General features: G+C 39.2%; 1 protein-coding gene across 1 annotated transcript; it reads left to right on the top strand.

Annotated features, from left to right (window-relative positions):
* The first annotated feature begins 337 nt into the window (after positions 1-337).
* On the top strand, positions 338-17,164 carry hsd17b12b (hydroxysteroid (17-beta) dehydrogenase 12b). The gene is made up of 11 exons (XM_080026101.1): positions 338-675; positions 6,883-6,929; positions 7,416-7,491; positions 8,534-8,641; positions 8,931-8,995; positions 9,815-9,859; positions 10,930-10,964; positions 12,221-12,302; positions 13,079-13,144; positions 13,396-13,545; positions 15,782-17,164. The coding sequence occupies exons 1-11, from the start codon at positions 498-500 to the stop codon at positions 15,887-15,889; spliced, it is 960 nt and encodes a 319-aa protein (XP_079882227.1). The 5' UTR covers positions 338-497; the 3' UTR covers positions 15,890-17,164.
* The last annotated feature ends 1,812 nt before the right edge of the window (positions 17,165-18,976 follow it).

Genomic DNA, 18,976 nt, shown 5'->3' with positions numbered 1-18,976 from the left:
ATCTCACGTACTATAAACCTTGCGAAACTGGATGGCTGTCACATGAATAGCCTACATATTATACAATAATAAACATATTTAGGCCTATATATATTTTTTTTTAAATCATAGGCCTAAGTAAAACACAGATGGTCTTACCACATTGAAGAGAAAAGTAGTAAGAGAAGCATACATTTACAGCTCATGCCAATGCGATATCACGTACATGTAAAACATGTTTTTGTGTTTGTGCGGTAGATGGCAGTACTGCTCCGAGTTGTTGTAATCTGCCACCAAAAGCAGAAAAGAAAGAAAAAAAAGAGGGAGCCAATCACAGACAGCCAAGAGCTGATGCGGAAGTGTCCAACGCGGAAGCAGAAATCATCCTGAATCCTCTTTGGCGAATGCATTTATTTGTACTTTGAGCACTCTTTATTAACTTCACCAAGCGTAGAGGTCATATAGTCCAGTCCAGGCTTGACTGTTAATAGCGACAGAGGAGTGTGTGCTGTGCAGGAATGTCGTCCGGAGGGGAAGCAGTGTTTCGGGCCGTTGAGACGCCGTTGTTGGTGCTCGGTGCTCTAACCGCGGCCTGGCTCTCAATCAGCTCCGCGTGCAGTCTGCTGGCCGGGATCAGGGTGTGGGTGCTGGGCAACGGACGGCTCGTGTCACCCGCCAAGCTGGGGAAATGGGCAGGTGAGATAAAAAAAAAAAAAAAAAAAAACGACTTTGGGGAGTTCGGGACAAAAGTGTTACTGGTGAAGTCTATGGCATTCAGTGTTTTGTTAGTATATTCCAAACATATAGGCATAATTAGCAAACAAAAGGGATGCGTGTAGTAATGAATTAAATGTAAAATATCATACCAACATGTAAGGAGGAGGAGCAGGAGGAGCCACATGTTATTTTACTTTTTTGTAGTAGCCTATAGACGTACTAATTGTTTGTGGGCTACTATGCAGATGAGCAACAACCTTGATACTACATTTGAAGACAGCTTTAAAAATAAAAACTCTTTGGCATTTTTTTTTTTCATTTTTATTATTTGTTACTACAATTTGAAGATTTAAGATGGTTTACATACTCGCAACATTTGCAGCAGTAATCATTGGCAATGGAATTATTGGGTTTCAGGCTTCAACAATGTAGGCTAATACTGTATAAAAGAAACATTATTCGATAAACACAGACATACAAAGAGCCACCTGTGACCTAAATAAACTCACTAATAGTGAATAGCTCTATAATTGTGAAAGAGTTACTGATGATTCAAAGTTCTAAAAGCACTGTTGTTCACTGACCTCTCCTGGCGGAAAGCTATAGCATGTGCACCACAGCCAAAATCATTGTTTGCTGGCTTTCAACAACCTAACAGTTAACACAGTTGATTTTTCAACTTAATGTGTTTTTTTTTTAGCAAGAGCAAACAACATCATTTGTATTAAATAGCTTTTTATCTACAGCCTTCAAATTCCATGGTCTCTAATGCAGCAACACATCTTTTGTCTTCAGTATATCAGCTGTAGTAGATAACAGGCCATTGAGCAATGCAGGCCTGGAAGCCTTGGACAAACCTGCCTGAGGAATGCATAATGTGTTTTTTTTTTTTTTTTTTTTTTTTTTTACAGGTTAGCAGTTGTCGTATGTTTTTTCAATGTATTTAATATAAAAGGAAGGATTTACTAAACACACTACAGCATTTCTGTAGAAAGAAAAAATAAATAAAGGAATGGGCAGGGAATGATCAGCTTGTTTCTCATTGGGTATCATTTAACTGTAGTAGAGCTTGTGATTGGATTATGGCTGGAGGGAGGATTATCATATTGGACTGAATACTGTTGTCCATCTGCCCAGGCTGCTCACTCACTGCCAGGACCTTGACATTTGAACAAACTGGTCACATCGCTTCACGCAATAGTATCAAAATCTGAAATAAAGCACAGGTTTTTAGAGTTTTTTATATAATGATATTGGTGAGCATTCCAGAAGAGCTAAAAACGTTTTTGAGAATTTTTTATATACAGGAGGAAAGGAATTTTCCATGTATTTGCAATGGATCTTTTACAATCTATTTTTTTTACTTGGTATCTCTGGTATTTTATTGTTTTAAGTTTAGACTCACAATTAAAAGTATTTTTTTCCACCGGTGCATACCACAGTCACCATCAGTCTGCTGGAGAAACCCAACTGTTTTCAGGGTGCTAACTTAAGTAGCCTTTAAACTCGCTTTGTGTGTGTTTGTGTGTGCAGCTAAAAATAGAATCGCATCAGAAGTTTATTTTAATTTTTTTAAATCTTTGCATCACGTAATATGCTAACTGCTTCCGAATGAGGCAAAGGGAGCCTGTCAGCCTCTGCGTTCTGCTCTCATTCACAAACTGTTTCTCAGTGGTCGGACGTGATTGCTGGGATGGCCCGGTTATGTAACCGGAGCAGAGCCATTCATAAATGAGACGCTACATCTCTGGATTCTGGTTCACTGGTACCGACATCTCACTCTTTTTGTGTTAAGTGTGTGTGTGAGTGTGAGCAGTATAGTTTGTGGCAGTCTCACAAAGATAACTATTGGGTCATTCTAGTCAAACACGGTCTTGCTATCTGAAACAGTGCTGCATGTATTATTAATAAAGCAGCCTTATATTATAACATCAAGGCTCATGAAGATTTCTAAATCAATATCATAAGACATTAAATGATATATAAGCAGTTCCTCACAAACCTGTCAGTGCTGTCTCTTGTAAATGTATTGTCCATTTTAAACCCTCACATTTTTCAATGCGAATATTCAAATATCAGTTTTTAGTGGAGATGTTCCTATCTATGACAGCCTGATTGTTGTTTTGTTCACGAGAACAGTGGCATAGGAGCAGAACCCCAAATATTACACATTACATTGGAGTGTGCTGCAGCGTGGAACTACACAATATAAGGGTCTCCTAGCTTTGTCAGCCCATTTACGTCGCTGTTCCGACAATGACGTGTGCTTGGCTGACCTATATGGGTTAATCTTGCCAGTACAGTTTTGCAGACTTGTCAAAAGTTTCTTATACAGTTATGTTACGTGCATGCCCACACTGATCATCATATCTTCTACTAATTATTACTGCATGAGATTAGCTATCAAACCCAAACACCCCAATGGTGACGCAAGCGAGCCAGTCTAACCTACATTTGCAGAGGACGGCAATTCCTAAAATTAGATCCTGTTTGATTTAACTGAAGGGAACATGCACTCAGCTGTAAAAGCTTCTTTTTTTTCACGCTCCGACTGCAAATTGTTCATTCTTAAAAACGGCTAAAAATAACCGTGCCGTCTACGTTTTCCTCATGACCGTGCCTGCAGACTCTCCATCACTCTCTCACTCTCTCTCTCCTCTGTGCTATATTTAGTTGCCCCCAGGATCCCCCATGTTCCCGTTTGTCATTTTCTGTCCTCTCCTCCCTCCCATACTCCCTCCTTTCTGGCTGCAGCCCTAGAGAACGCCTGGCACCGCAGCATCATCTGTTCTCAGGAAGATCACACAAAGGGGAGATGGGTTCAGCAAAGGTTAGATAGACACAAGATGAGTTAGGAGGAGGGATGAATAGTATTGTCAAAATAACAAAATGGCCACCAAAAATACACTTTAATGGCTCTGCAGGGATATAACAGCACAGACAACATTTTATGAAGACCACCAAAGTCATGTGTAGAGCAGCAGCAATATGGCAAGCTGAGTTTTAAGATGATCACACTAATCCCATATATTCACCACATAGATCCTGATACTTAAATGTTGTAAAATGTCTATAATCCTTAAATGATCCAAATGCATGCAGTGAGGTATAATGTTAAAGGAAAGACGAGACTGGGATGGGATTAGTACTCTTCAATGAGACAACTGCATTGGGGAAGCCAACACAGAGGGGTCCTACATAAAAGAAAACACAAGCCAGGGCCGCCCGTAAGGGGTAGAAAGTGGGAAAGCTTTCTAGGGCCCAGCCCTTTGGGGGGCCCATGGTCTTCGGAGGCCAAGAAGCTAACGAAGCCAAACTTTATTTTTAGCCGAAATATTCACTATAACCATTTAAAACTCGCACGACCATAACAACAAAACAATTTATTAATTGTAACTTAAGTAAAATGTCGGTATCTGCTCACCATCCGCTACATGTCTGTCCTGTGTGCGCGCTGAAAAAAGTCCCTAACAGCAATTTGAAAAAGCCTGGCTCAGTGCCATCAGCTGTTTATGTTATGAAAGTTATGAGCCCTGCATCACTTTTTATTTGAACTCTCAAAAAATAATCTAGTCTTGAATAGCTATTTTAAAGTTTGAGTAACAGTCAAATTATTTATTTGATGAATTCAGGTGCGTCCAAATCAGATAAATGTAGTTATTTCATACTATGATGCATTACTTTCCTTTACTTGTTTGTGTGCCGTATGGAGACAAAATTGGGTTTTGATATATTGTTGTACAGTTTTACCTGAGTCGTTCTGCTACTTGTGTCAGGTTGTTCTATTATGTGTGGAAAGTATTTGGACCCCTCAGGTAAAATAACACAGGTGTACCTTTTGTAGTTCTTCTACATTCTTATAAAGAGGACAGGCTAATTACTCTGTCATTTCCCTGAGTCTACAAACAGGTTTATATTCGTAACGTACCTTTTGAATGCAAAGAATTTCCTTTTGGGGACAATAACGTCTAAAGTCTTTGACATATGTCTTCAGGTTGACACGACGAGACAGGTACAATATGACAAATGTTCCGCAAGCTGCATGTCACATGCGGGACATGCAGACCAGACCTAGGTGTTACACCACCGAGAGGTCGGACTAGTTTTCCACTGGCACCTCAGGGGCGGCCTGCAGCATAGGCGATATCTGTGACAGTTCAAGTATCGGTCCTGCAATGGATGTTTCAGTCCCTGAGCTATGTTCAATCTTGTTGCCAGACTTATCGCCATGCAGTTTTTTCCCCTGCCTCCTTCCGTGTAGGGGAATGCATTTGTTCATGCTGTGCTAATGTTGTAAGACGGTTTCTGGCCTCCAAAGAGGGTTTCATCTCCTTTAACTGCCTATTCCAGCATGTATAATCACAATGAACAAATCTTTAGTATAAAACAATAAACTCCTTAATTTTATTGAGCTTAGGAAGCGGGCTACAAATACAAATAACTCCAAATTACGACGATTCTTTAGTTAACTAAGACTGGTCTCTGGTACCAAGGCAAGTTTATTTATATTGCACAATTCAGGCACAAGGCAATTCAAAATGGTTTTACAAGGGCATAAAAAATACATCACAAAATAAGACATAGGAAAATATTGAAATTGCATTAAAGAGAAAACAAAAAGGCAAAAACAGGCAGAACAATTGTTAACAATAAAAAATAAATTGCATTTTAAAGGACAATAAAGAGAAGCAAATAAAAAGTTACAGGTTAAAAGGCAAGCTTTGATTTTAAAGAGCTGAGAGTCGCAGCACTGGGAGAGCAAGTTTTCTGGGAATGTGTTCCAAATATGTGGTGCATGAAAACTGAAAGCTGCTTCTGTGTTTAGTCTTGACTCGGGGGACTGAAGGTAGACCTGTCCCAGACGACCTGAGGGATGGTTCATAACGTATCACCAGATCAGTAATGTATTTTAGCCCCAAACCATTTATTGCTTTATAACTGTAAAGACCTCAGAAACCGCAGTGATGTGATCCACAAGATCTGTTTTTTCACAGAGATTGCACTTATGCAAGTAGTATAAATGAGCCTGAGCCCAACAATGTGTAGTTCTTAAAATCACAAGAGGTACAATGAACATAACATTAAATATGAACTGATTTATAATTACACCATATTGATTTAATACCTAAGAAGAACACAAGAGCAACAAAAGCAATGCACATATTCACACAGTGAAAGTTGAATGTTTCTCTTGAAGCAGGTCTTACAGGTTACACAGAGACATAGAGTAACTCCCTGACCCTGACTCTCTATCCCACTCCTGATACACTCTTTGGTATATTTAGCCAGAGGTGTGATGAATAGCTCCTTCTGAAAGATGGCTAATGCTATAAATAGGCCCCCACTGCTCTGCTGCTGTTTGTGCCAGGCAGTTCCAGGGCATCCGCCACTGATGACAGAGCGGACCCATCTCTCTCCCTCCTCTCTCCTTGTCCTCCTTATTTGCCTCTGCTGCTCTCTCCATGTACTAGTACTGCAGTGCATCTCTTTACGCTGACTGTCAGCCATTAATCCTTGAAAGTCAATGTATTATATTTGTCTAAAGGTTTTTTTTTCTTGCTTGGCCATCATTTGAGTGTTTGCACTACGTACAGGTTTCATGGATTACTTGTCAATATACCATTCCTCCACTTTGATAAGCTTTACCATCGACTCATTGTGGTGATGAAGCTCCTGGAGGTGGCGCTGTTCATCTGTGGTGGCCACTGGCTAGCACTGCTGAGGTTGTTATGCACTGTGTATAAGCAGTGTTAAGACTTCAACTTGATTTCACACCAAAGGCAGATTTAAAAAAAGACACTATACTCAAGTTGACAGCAAACAAACATTCTTGGCGTCCATTTTACTTATTTTTTTGCTTTTGTGGAAATCTTTCAAACAGCACTACTAGCTCAAGCTAACAGAGCACATTTCAGACTACAGTGAGCTCTGATTGTAAAGGTGTGGTTTACACAGTGCTAACACACACGCTTAATGGCCCTACACCCATGTCCCATGTGTTCATCTAATTTTGGTCCGGGTTGAGCAAAATGTCCTTTCTTATTTATTTATTTTTTAGCACAGTGAATTCCCCAGTCAATATGGAAAAGCATATATTCCCCCATTAACTTACATGCATGTAATTTAGAACAATCTATATATTTTCCCCCTCTAAATCAATCTCTGTTCCTTTTCCTTCCCTTTTAGTTGTGACAGGAGCCACAGATGGGATTGGGAAAGCGTATGCGGAGGAGGTAAGATTCCCCACACTCTGTACACTTTCTGGCTCCAAACCTAAAGCACAAAGAGTGGGAGTGTTCAGTTTATCTCTGTCAACCCCATGTGCAATATTAAATCATTCATAAGGATGTGCTTGGAACATTTAGGTTTGTATTAATAATGTATGTTCTTCTGACCTTTCGTATATTCAGGTCATTGCTTGCTGGTTCATTTTCCTGAGACTGAAGATTTAAGATTCTGTAAACTGTGCGTTGAAAGTTTGTGCATTCATATCCATGCTTTCAAGCTGAAGTTCATTTCAAAGTTACAATTTAAAAATGCTAACTAAGATAGCTCCAAACTTTCTAAATGGTTACTTTTCTAAATGGTTACTTTTATAAGGTTGATCACCACTACAGGCCAACGTTATGACGTCCACTGCCGTGCTACCTGTGTGCCGTATGTGTTGGACAGTACAATGTGACCTTTCTGTGACATGTTTTTTTCTTCTGTGTTTGCAGCTCGCACGCAGAGGCTTTTCCATCGTGTTGATCAGCCGCTCCCAGGAGAGGCTGGATGACGTTTCCAAGGCGATCTGTGAGTCCTATGCCTGTATATTTCACACGTGTAAAGACCAATCATAAACAATTTGGACTAAAAAATATTGCAAGACATGGACAACGATGGAAGTTTATTTAATACTGATGGATTATTGTAGAAAAGTTTGATATAAATCACTGTGAATTATAGCATGTAGCTTGATATTACTTCGTTTTAATCTATCAATGGAACTAATCCCAACATGTTCTAGTCGAGGGAAATCAACAGTACATGCTGTCCAACGGCACAAGACTAATATAGTGTTAAGTATGACAGCTGCTAGCCTGGAGTTCACTCTAAATGAATCATGCAGCGATACTGTACAGCCTTATTTATCCTCAACCTGAAATGTTGCATATTGCACTGTGTGATATTCCAATAGGGCTAAATGACTAATGGATGAAAGATCCATTGAATAGATTTTTTTTTTTCAAAAGTGATCCATTTATTGAGCGGGGATTCAGCAGGACTCTCATGCTTTTGGTTATGAGTCAGTAAAGCCTCCTGCTGGAGCTGAAAGTGAATCAGTTTAATTAAATAAAAGCTTCCTCTCAAGGGAGGGATATCCTCATAGATGATAAAGGAGGATTTATTTTCTCGTGCCTTGTCTCGGTGAGCTATGTGGTGATTCACAAACACTTTTCATAATCATACATAAAGGCAGGCACATTTAAAATATTTAATATCATGGTAAAGTTTTTTTTTCTGTAGTTTAATTCAAAAGTAAGGAAACTATGTAACCTCAGTTACACTAGTCACAATGTGTGTCACTTCACAGCAGATGCAAAGAATAGACGGTTTGTCTATCGGTGTAGAGTCTGCTTTAAAAACACAGCCTGACACCTTGGTCTCCTTGGTGACGGTGAGCCTTATCATACCAGCTGTGCCTACATTGACGTAAAACACAGAGCTAAATTATTGCGGTGAATGAGACGGGCCATGAGCGTGACATATAACCTTTAGTCTAATTAAGGAAAAATTCCTTCAATATGAATATGTGTACAAACTTTTAAATGTGTATGCATATTTGTGCCCTCAGCAAGCAAATGTGGTGTGGACACCAAAACCATCTCAGCAGACTTCAGTGCTGTAGATATCTACTCAAGGATTGAAGCTGGACTTGCAGGACTGGAGATTGGAGTTTTGGGTAAGACTGCAGCAGTAGGTGCTTAGGCCACCGCTCTTTTAATAAAATGTGATCAGTTAGTCATACAAGATGACACGTTCAATCCTAATGAAGGCCCGCAGACATCAGGAATGCTCTATAATCCACCATGATAAATATGAGGTTTTCATATAATCAGACAGTTCATTCATCAGCCCTTTGCTGCCCTCCTAAGATTGGGAAGAGGAATAACACTCTGTTCACAACATCCTAATATTTCATGTTGTAGTATTTTTATGACATAGTGCTGTTATTTTTCTTTTGTTCGCAGTGAACAATGTTGGTGTATCATATTCTTACCCTGAATTTTTCCTCAACGTCCCCGATCTGGACAGGGTAAGTTAAATGTTATTTATTGATTATTTCCATAAATGTTAAGTTTTTATTTGTGTATTGTATAAGTGTTTATATCATACAGTCATATGAAGAATACGATGTCCATAGAACAATTTACTCTTTTACACATGTTTGATCAATCTAGCTTAACTATAAACTGGATCCTTTCCACTTAGATCAGTTTTCTACCTTATGAACAATAGTGCTCATGTGCTGTTAGAACCGAGCTCCATAAAAAATAAATGTCATGCTATTGTTCTATCATTTTGACTGGAATACATTTGTTATTTATAACTTACTGTACTTATGCTCTCCTGCTTAGCTTAAAGTGATCCCATGTAGTTATTTGCTCAAAGGTGGCAACACGTGACAAAAAAAATGGATAAATGCAAAAGTGTAGTAGTCTTACAATAGCACACGTAGTAAAGTGTCATAGAGCCAACACAGTGACTCAGTAATGTCAGTTACACTGCAGCATACCTAGCAGCTACTGGTCATGCCAGATCAAGTAAGGTTGTTGCCGCAAAACTTGATAGTGAAATTGTGTTTCATTGCTTTGGAGTTACACTTTTCATTTATACGATAATGTATTGGTTATTTCCTCTTTCAGAATTGACATAGTGTCCCATCAGGGGCAAACAGCCTTTGGTGTTGGAGCACATATCTCATGCTTTAACAAATGACAGGATAACATCTTTCATACCAGCAGTCAATACTTGAATGCATAAAACTGTCCACATTCCTGAACAATGATATGTGTAAGTAATACACAAAGAGACCGTCAAAGTGTTAGTAATGCTCCCGTTTTTCTTCTTTTAGTTCATTGATACCATGGTCAACATTAACATTACCTCAGTGTGCCAGGTGAGTGTTATTCATTTGAAAACATACAGCCCCGGAAAAAATTAAGGGAGCGGTCTGGATTTTTCTTCAATCTTCATCTCTACATTGCTTATTGAAAATGCTCTAAATGACAATATTGTTATTGTGAATTTGGTGGAAATGTTGTCAGTGGTTTATATTATAAAACCAAAATGTTAATTTTATTCAAACAAACATGCCTCTAAAGAGTAAAACAAGAGACACTGAATATTTGGAGAGTTCTCTTTTTTTTTGAGCTGTATATCTAATCGAGGCTTTTTGAATCGACAGAAAAGGAGCTTTTTAATGTCAATGTAATGTCCTTTTTTCAAGTTGTTATTTAGTGGAGGCACCTTGTGATTACAGCCGTGTGCCTATGTTGATAGATCAAACTGGTCAAAAAGTTCTAAATAATTACAAATGACAAAGTTTAAGGGTTGTGTACATGCTCTTAAATGCTATCATTAAGTCAAGCCCTGTAGCAGAGATCATCCTAAATAAGTGGTCCAGTTTAAAACATTTGCAAAACATGGAGCTGGTAATATATGTCTTTATGTTTCACTGTGACCTCTGGGTTGCCTATGAGTAGTTAAGTTTGTCCAAGTGGATTCAAATGGTTAAGATGGTTCGGGTTGTGTCAGTTACTCCCACAGACCAATGAACACACACACACACACACACACACACACACACACACACACACACACACACACACACACACACACACACACACACACACACACACAGCCTAGTAAGTCACTTCCCTCCCTCTTCTCTGCGTTCAGCAGTACCTTGAAGCAGCAGCTAGTCCACCCACTCTCTTAGCACTTAATTTATGTCATTCAATATTTCTTTAAACTGCTCCCTCTGCTATCATTATCATTTCCTTTCTCTCTCCGTCTTCCCTCCCCAACAACCTCTCCACGCGCAACCCACACGCACAACTTAACAAATGTGGTCCCACTCCTCCACACACTCATCCCTAACCCACACACATTCAAACACCTAATGTTTTTACTCTGTTTCACACACTTGCCTCCACTCTCTCTTACCCTTTGCATTGTGTTTCCCAGATGACCCGTCTTGTATTACCTGGAATGGTGGAGAGGTAGGTTTGTCTGTCTTTTGCTAATTCTATTACCGCAGTCTGTGAATCTTTAGTAATTAACACCAGCATGCATGCATCAAGCAGTACACCGCCCCGGAGGATGGATAGATGATAGTATCGTTCATCAATTTGAAATGTTGTTATCATATTATTGTCTTATAAAGCTGTATCGTCTAAATGAATAAGTCCTAGTTATTTTAAGCAATGTTATGATTTTATATAAACTGTAAAAAAAGGAATATTTTGGCATATGCTATTTACAAATGTCGAGTGAGAAATTCATACGGCTCCTCATATCATTCCATTTAATATATAATACTGGAGACTCAGGAAAACAGCTTAGTCTGGCTATGTCCACAGCTTAAGGAATAGTTCAATTATTTTAGTTTTTACCTTAAGCCTCACTATTGGGTTCCAGACAAGATGACAGAAACCATACCTTTAACTGTGTGTGCATTATTGAAGGAGACATAGGCATTGGTCTCATCGCTAATTAGCTTATCAAAAATACTGGAAGTCAATGGGAAGTATTAGCCTGTCTTCGCCAACAGTCAGAAAATAAAGTTACAACATCATTAAACAGTCCTGTGTAAATAATTGTAACTGTTGTGACTGCTTGAAATTAAGTCTGAAAGCTGTCACTTCCCTGGCCATCTTATACTCGTACAAAAAGGTGTATCAAAGTAGGTGTGTTGAGAGAAATTGATGCATGTAAAAATTCGATTCCTATCTTCCGCGATTTTAAATCGATTCATAATTTGCAAAATGACGCCTTTTAGCACACAGTGGACTGGAGTAGATCCTGAACTGAATCCAGAAATCGATTTAGAATTGGGAATCGTTAAGATTCGAGAAACCATTTTGAATCGAATCGTGACTCCATGATCGAATCCTGGGATATCAAAAGATTCATAGCCCCATATCAAAGAGTATCTAAAAATATCATCCACCTGTAGGTTAGAATAAATATTGTATAAATGCAGCACATGCTGCGGCTAAAATATCTTCATATTATAAACATTTACGTATTGATGTTGCTGCATTTTTGATCTTATCAATACCCACTAGCTCGTCTTTGATGCACAACAGGAGCACTTTTGGTTCAGCTTGCGAGCGCACACACAGCCTGTTCTTACATCATTCTGGAATTAATTACAGGCTTTAGGGTTTTGTGCATGTTGCCCATATTCTCTTATACGTTATATCTTACTCTTCAATGTTTCAAATAACATTTGCTTATATTCCTGTGTTTCCAGGAAGAAGGGGGCCATCCTCAACATCTCCTCTGCCAGTGGGATGTACCCCGTTCCTCTGCTTAGTCTCTACTCTTCCTCCAAGGTAATTGCAAGACATGGTTTATGACCTTTTCCATCAAGGGTTAACTGAATAACTCTCTATGGACGCATCCACGCATAATAAACAGTTTACATCTTACCATATATCGTGGTCCACGGGGAAAAATCCCTTTTTTCTTTATTCTCACGTTATGAATTATTCTGTCTCATCTACACGAATACACTGAGGCAAGACTAGATCTACTGATGTCGATAGACGTTAGTTCAACATTTCATTGCGTGTAGGGATAAAGGCAGGGATTGTCTTTGTTCATATTGACTGTTTTAATTGTTGAATATAAATAAGTTGGTGACTAACTCAGGTCCCGAGGTAGTGTACCAATTTAAAAATGTTTATAGGAGCATGTGGTGTCATAATGTTTTATATAACTGTCTCGTGTGTGTTTGTTAGCTTAAAAACAGCCTGCTGTTCACAGTTTCAGCTGATTAATTTGGCAGAGTCTTTAATACTGGGTCATGTTTATTTAAGTCCCGGTTGCTGCACTGCAAGTCTAAAAGTGCATCTAAAAGCCATCTAGGGCGAATGTCTAGTTTAATGCTCAATTAAATCAAACGTCACCCAAGTTCATTGCTACTGCCATTAACATTGTGAAAGTCCATGGTACATGAACCCTTTGTGCACAGATTCCCCACTGAATATGTTCTTATTCTTTTGAGAATTAACATCCCATAACTTTTTAGTATTCGTGCCATCGTTATTTATTGTAATGGAATAAAAGTTTTTTTTATGGGATTAATGACCTGCTTTATCTTTTCTAGGCATTTGTGGACTTCTTTTCCCGAGGACTGCAGGCTGAATACAAGAACAAAGGCATAATCATCCAGGTAAATCTGGGAACCTCTTCTTAGTTTCATCCCACATGGTTTTAATAAGGTTTGCTTATCTCTAGCATAACTAGTCCAAAAATTATAACTTTGGAGGAAAATCCCTTTGTTTGAAACAAAGGTGATACAACTATTATTATTAAACTCTATTTATTCGATTTTCAATAATTCAGATTTGACAAAATATGTGAGCTATGAAACTAGACGCATTACTCATTTACCTAACCACTGCATTCCCTTTCTCTCCCCAGAGCGTTCTGCCATTTTTTGTTGCGACCAAGCTGAGTAAGATCCGACGGGCGACGCTGGACAAGCCCAGTCCTGAGCGCTACGTTTCAGCTGAGCTCAACACTGTCGGACTACAGACCCAGACCAACGGATACCTGCCCCATGCCATTATGGTAAGTCTGAGTATGGAAAGCTGGGAGCAGGGACCAATGATCAAACTCTGTAGAATAAGGTAAAACATATTCCAGGCGAAAGAGCCAAGATTTTTGGAACCATTTCTTTAAAACAAATACATGCTCTTTAATACAAAGCAGAACCTCATTGTATTCTCTTTATTGAAAGTCTTGGCATTTACTAGCATATTGTTTGCATGTAATGGAGACCGGCATTGGCCACTAACTGAGCACCTACACCTCCATTTGCCTGCACACATGACTGACCACTGAAAATGACTCAAGATCTGCTGAGAGTGCTTCGGCCAGCTGGAACGTAAAATTATACTGCAGGCCAAATGTTCCTCCGCATACTGTAATCCATTTATATAATCGGCTTGAACAACTGAAATGTTCCTTTGGTATCTGGCAGGAAGGGGACGCACAGAACATAGTGATATTGTTCTAATATAGCTGGTTTCTCTGCAGTATCATAATATGACATTAGAAAAACGCAGTTGTTTGACAATGTTTGTCAGCAAGACCGAAACCTCATCGGGCTGTAATTTTTACTTTATACAAAAGAGCTCCCTACCTGCTCATCTGCATTCACTAAACTAATAGTATGTCAACAGTTTGCTCAAGCATCTGTCAAAAGGTAAATATATTCTGAAATAATGGAGTGGGATGCTTCGCTACCTTTCAGCATTGTCTGCAGCCCAGCCCTGTAATTACTCTGCGTTGACACGGGCGTCAGAAAGGAGACAGCACAACAGTCATTTTCTCTCCCCCTTGTTCGTCCATGATGTGTTTGGAAACTGTGGATCTGTGTGACCTGCATATCAATGTTCATGTTTATTGATATTCAAATGAACAACACCACCATCCATAACAGCAGTTCTATTATATTACGTTACAGGTGGTCAATAAATCACAGTCAGCATCGACAGGACTTTTTTGTTGATTCTGTGCAGTCCACAGTGTTTGTGCAGATAAATGTAAACGACTTATATTTGACTAAATCAAACACGCTGCCCAAAAGTATTGTGTGATTTGATTATCCGATAATCCCCCTCCCTTTTAAATTGTGCAGTACGTCTCTTCCCATCTCCTAGTCATTGTCCATAATTCACCAGCATCTAATTGAGCCTGCTGTAAAGCTGCAATCTAAAACCTTCTACATTTTTTATTTATAGTTGTGCCATCCTCGCTGTAGTTCATTTGTTTATGTGATTTAGTTTGCACAATTCCAAGATGTAGAACCGTGGTAAACATTTCACACAACATTTGAGAAAGTTAGTTTGAAATGTCATCCTGTTGTTGTTCTGCTTTGGAAAATGTCATTGACCAGTTAGGTAGCACAAACATTATACAAGGTAATGGATGTTTAATGTCTTTCCGCAGTAAATGGACCCTTTTCTTTCTTTTCTTTTTTTTTTTACTGTTTGACTGCACTCAACCATGTCCATAATTCAAATGAATAATCTATTATAAGAGCTACTGCGGTTTAAATGATATATCAGTTTAAAAAATGAACACATTTCAGCTTTAAAGTAAATTAGCATGAGAAATGAAATTATACAATTAAGATGGAAATGGAAAGGTAATTATTTAAATATTCAAGTCAATAAAAAAAAAAGCATTTATGATGCGTCATAAAACCACATTAGCAGCATTAAACATTACAGGCTCCATATCTTAAAAAGAGAATAAGAAAACTGAAGTCTCTTCAGATCAAAATCACAACAGTTTCAAATGAGAAGCAGTCCAGTTACTGCTGATTAAACAGACAATTTAGGTGAAGAAGATAATGATTTAATGCAAATCTGGTGAATATGACCATCGAGATAAATGTACCATATAACTAATTCTAAGCATCATTTACCATAACTGAATGCAAGTCTCTTACTCTGTAAATTTCCCTGTATATGTTGATAACATCAGTGAGATAAGGTTTTAAAAATGCATTATGCATGAATGTAAATTTAGGTTTGATTATCTACATGCAAGATGTGAAGTTACTCCAGAGACGTATACCAAAATGGCTTTAATTTAGACCTTAATTGAAAAGAGCATTGGCATTATTAAAACAGCACAGTTGCCTGAATTTGTCCTTGCCACAGTTGTCGTTCCTATGGGTAAAAATATGAAAAACCAATGCTAATCTGTTGTAAATGCCAGCGGCTGACTGTGTGATTTCCCTGTGTGTGTGTGTGTGTGTGTGTGTGTGTGTGTGTGTGTGTGTGTGTGTGTGTAGGGCTGGGTGACTACAGCGCTGCTCCCTGCCAAGATCCTCAACAGCTATGTGATGGGGATGGGACTGTCCCAGCGTGCTCGTTACCTCAAGAAGCAGAAGCTAGGCTAGCTGGATCGCTAAGGGGCTGGGAGAGAGAGACAAGAGGGACCGGCTGTGTTAACGACTGGTCCATCAACTACCATCATCGTCGTCATCATCATCTGCGCCATGGACAACAGAGGGAAAATGTGACAGTTTCTGGGCAACCCTCTCCGTATCTGTCCCTGTGCTACTCCCCAGTCATATAGCTGATGTGAGGCAGCATCTGGCCCCTAGTTGCCTTCACATCACATGTATTAAACCCAAAACCGTTGTGTGTGAAATACTGAACAAAGAGTGGGGCTCTTCATTGAGTGATCAGCTTTAATGAATGGAACACTAACATGGAAGACTAAAAAGCCATTCCCCAAAACTATCCATCTGTCTGTATAAAACGTGATAGAAATTGATTCTTTCATGATGATGATGGACGTAGATAATAAGTTATGTGTCAGAGGTTGGAGGCCTCTGTTCGTTCGTATGTTTGAGCTTCCTTTGAGCATTTGGACCAGACTTTAGCTGGGATAGCTTAAAGCTATTTACAAGAACACTGGAGGTGGTACTAACTTACTGCTAACAATTTCTAGAGCACCTAATGTGTCATTAAGATATAACAAGTATGTTTTTTTTGTATGTGTGTGATATAGTTGGTTTCTTAATTCCTAAATCTTTGGTATTTTTGTTTTGTTTCATTTCGCATCAAAACTTTCAAAGCACTCAGATTTACACAATTTGTCTGGTGTACCAGTCACAAAAGATCTGGTTTGCTTTTTTCATCTTAATATTTTCTCTCAAGTATAAATCTAATGGTGAATGGACCACATGCATAATAAGGCCAAACTACATTAACTATAAAAAAAACATAAAAGGATGCTCTATGGATAAATAGCCAACGTAAAGGGAGATGTTGTACTGAAATGTTAGAATCAAATGTACAAACCATTTATATCCTGTACAATCTTTAGAAATATCGACATGTTCAGTTTGTTTCTTCATAGAGTTTGTCGGCAGCAGTCTCATATTTCCTTTCTTTTGGTTCAAATTTGAATTTTTCAGATATACTGAGTTTACCTTACCAACATTTGTACTTGACCGTTGACTCATTAACTGTTAAGGTTGCTGTAGTTGGGGACCAACTTAAGCTCTAAAGCTGGTGCTTTTCTCAAGGGTAATGGCATTAGGTATTTGGCGTGTTCCTAAAACTTGAGAGGCATGTTGTTTGGGGTGGAAAGCCGAGCTAATCAGAAATAATTTGGATGTATTGACATTGCTTTTGTCCTTCCAGCCTTCAATAAATATTCATTCAAATAACTTCTTCTGCTATCTGTCTTGTCACTTGTGTTTTGAAGGACATAGCTGTAAGCTTTACAGCATTTTGGCCTGTATTAGTTTTATTTTCATATGGAAACTTAATATATTCGATTAAATATGAATATGCCTCAAGCCAAATATGCACAAAGTGAAATGTCTGTGAATCTCCTGTGTGTGTGTAGGAGATTCACGTCCACTCTTAAATATCATCACAACCACATGTCCACTGTAAAAACTCAACTCTTCTATATGATAAAAACGCAACATACAGTACCACCATACTGTGTTACATCCTTTTCTTTGGATCCTATCAATCAGCTTGTATAACTTCAACTGATTTTACCATTGTTCCTCATTTTCACAGTCCATTACAAAACATGGTGCTGTTCTCACTCTTCCCTCCCAAACATCTCTGTCCGGTTCCCATGCCAACTGTTTCTGGGAGATAGTTCCGGTGCTCTGGTATGGAAGCTACGGAAATGTGTCATCACTTGAGCAAGTGGGAGGGGAGAGGAGCTGTGTGTGTGGAGGGATGCCCAAAAGGAAGAATGGAGTGGGCTGCGGAGATGTTTAAAAAGAGGAGATCGGTGGTGCTCATAGTCCATGGCTCACTCAGAGGCACACACACACACGCAAGGATCTCATAGGAAGAAGAGCTGAGCAGGATCTCTTTTATCATCTCTCATCACGCAGAAAGCCTCAGGACTGAATATTAAACAGCACTAACTCATTGAGTATTGCTTGTCATAGCCTACTTTTTACAATTTATTTTCTTTTTAATATTATTTTTTTTTTGCATCATCTGTGGTCTAACAAACTATTTTTGAAGACAGTAGGTCAGATACTTCAACATTTTTCCACCAAAGACTGAAAACCTTTACATCCATCCATCCTTCCATCTATACTCTACAACATCACCGCATCTACAGCTCGCCATCCTACGTTTCTCCATGGCAACCAGTACGGACACGCTCCCTGCCCATCTGCTGCCGTTGGTGATGGAGGAGTTCCCTCAGTCTCTTGTGGCCATGGCTTGTGTCTGCAGGGCCGGGCGGCGCGAGTCGCGCCTGCGCCCGGTGCAGTGTGGGATCATTGAGGAGGAAGAGGAGGGAGAGGAGGGGGGCTGCTCCCTTCTGGAGGAAGACCAAGCCCAGCGCTCCTTCATGCAGACCGTGGAGAGCCTGAGGAGGAGCACCAGATGATGAGATCATCCGAAAAAGGAGAACAAAAAAATAAGTTCCAGCATGACTTGTCACGTGTTTGACCCATTTGGCTTCAATGCAAAAATACCCGGTTTGGGGGGGAAGCAACAGATGTCGACAGTATTATAGATGCAGGCTGTTGCTGTGCTGACCTAGAGCCTCTGACGGTGGTGGTAGTGACATTTTGGTTTTCCACTGGTGGACACTAGGCTATTTACAGTATGGCAATGGATGAGGCATGCACTGAGTCAAGAAGACAATAAAGAACTGTGATTGGAGCACTTCCAAGAGCAAGTCCAAAGAAAGGTGCTGCCAGCAAACCACCGATTTGTACGTTGTATTAATATTTCCAAGTAAATATGCTTTGTTGTATGGTGGATCTTGAAGCATTACTTTCACTTCACTAAGTTATTACATCATTTACATGATTGCTTTTTGCTCTTATTGCCCGTTGCTGAGATTTTTGCACTCCTATTAAAGCTGATTTTCTAACATTTATTATGCGTCTGTCCTCTCTATTATCAAGGTAACAGGCTGTTAAATTTAATGTTGACATCTTTAAACCCACTTTACACATCACCTTTGCCATTACTCGAGCCTGAAA

The sequence above is a fragment of the Ammodytes marinus genome, assembly GCF_949987685.1.
Source record: "Ammodytes marinus genome assembly, chromosome: 1".
NCBI classification, from domain to species: Eukaryota; Metazoa; Chordata; class Actinopteri; order Uranoscopiformes; family Ammodytidae; genus Ammodytes; species Ammodytes marinus.
This window is presented reverse-complemented; position numbering and strand designations above follow the sequence as displayed.

Bases quoted from the DNA above. Each gene is read 5' to 3' on its own strand.
- hsd17b12b (XM_080026101.1), top strand. From the start codon at position 498: ATGTCGTCCGGAGGGGAAGCAGTGTTTCGGGCCGTTGAGACGCCGTTG. The intron at 10,965-12,220 runs GTAGGTTTGTCT...CTGTGTTTCCAG, and splicing joins TTACCTGGAATGGTGGAGAG to GAAGAAGGGGGCCATCCTCA. The intron at 13,546-15,781 runs GTAAGTCTGAGT...GTGTGTGTGTAG, and splicing joins ACCTGCCCCATGCCATTATG to GGCTGGGTGACTACAGCGCT.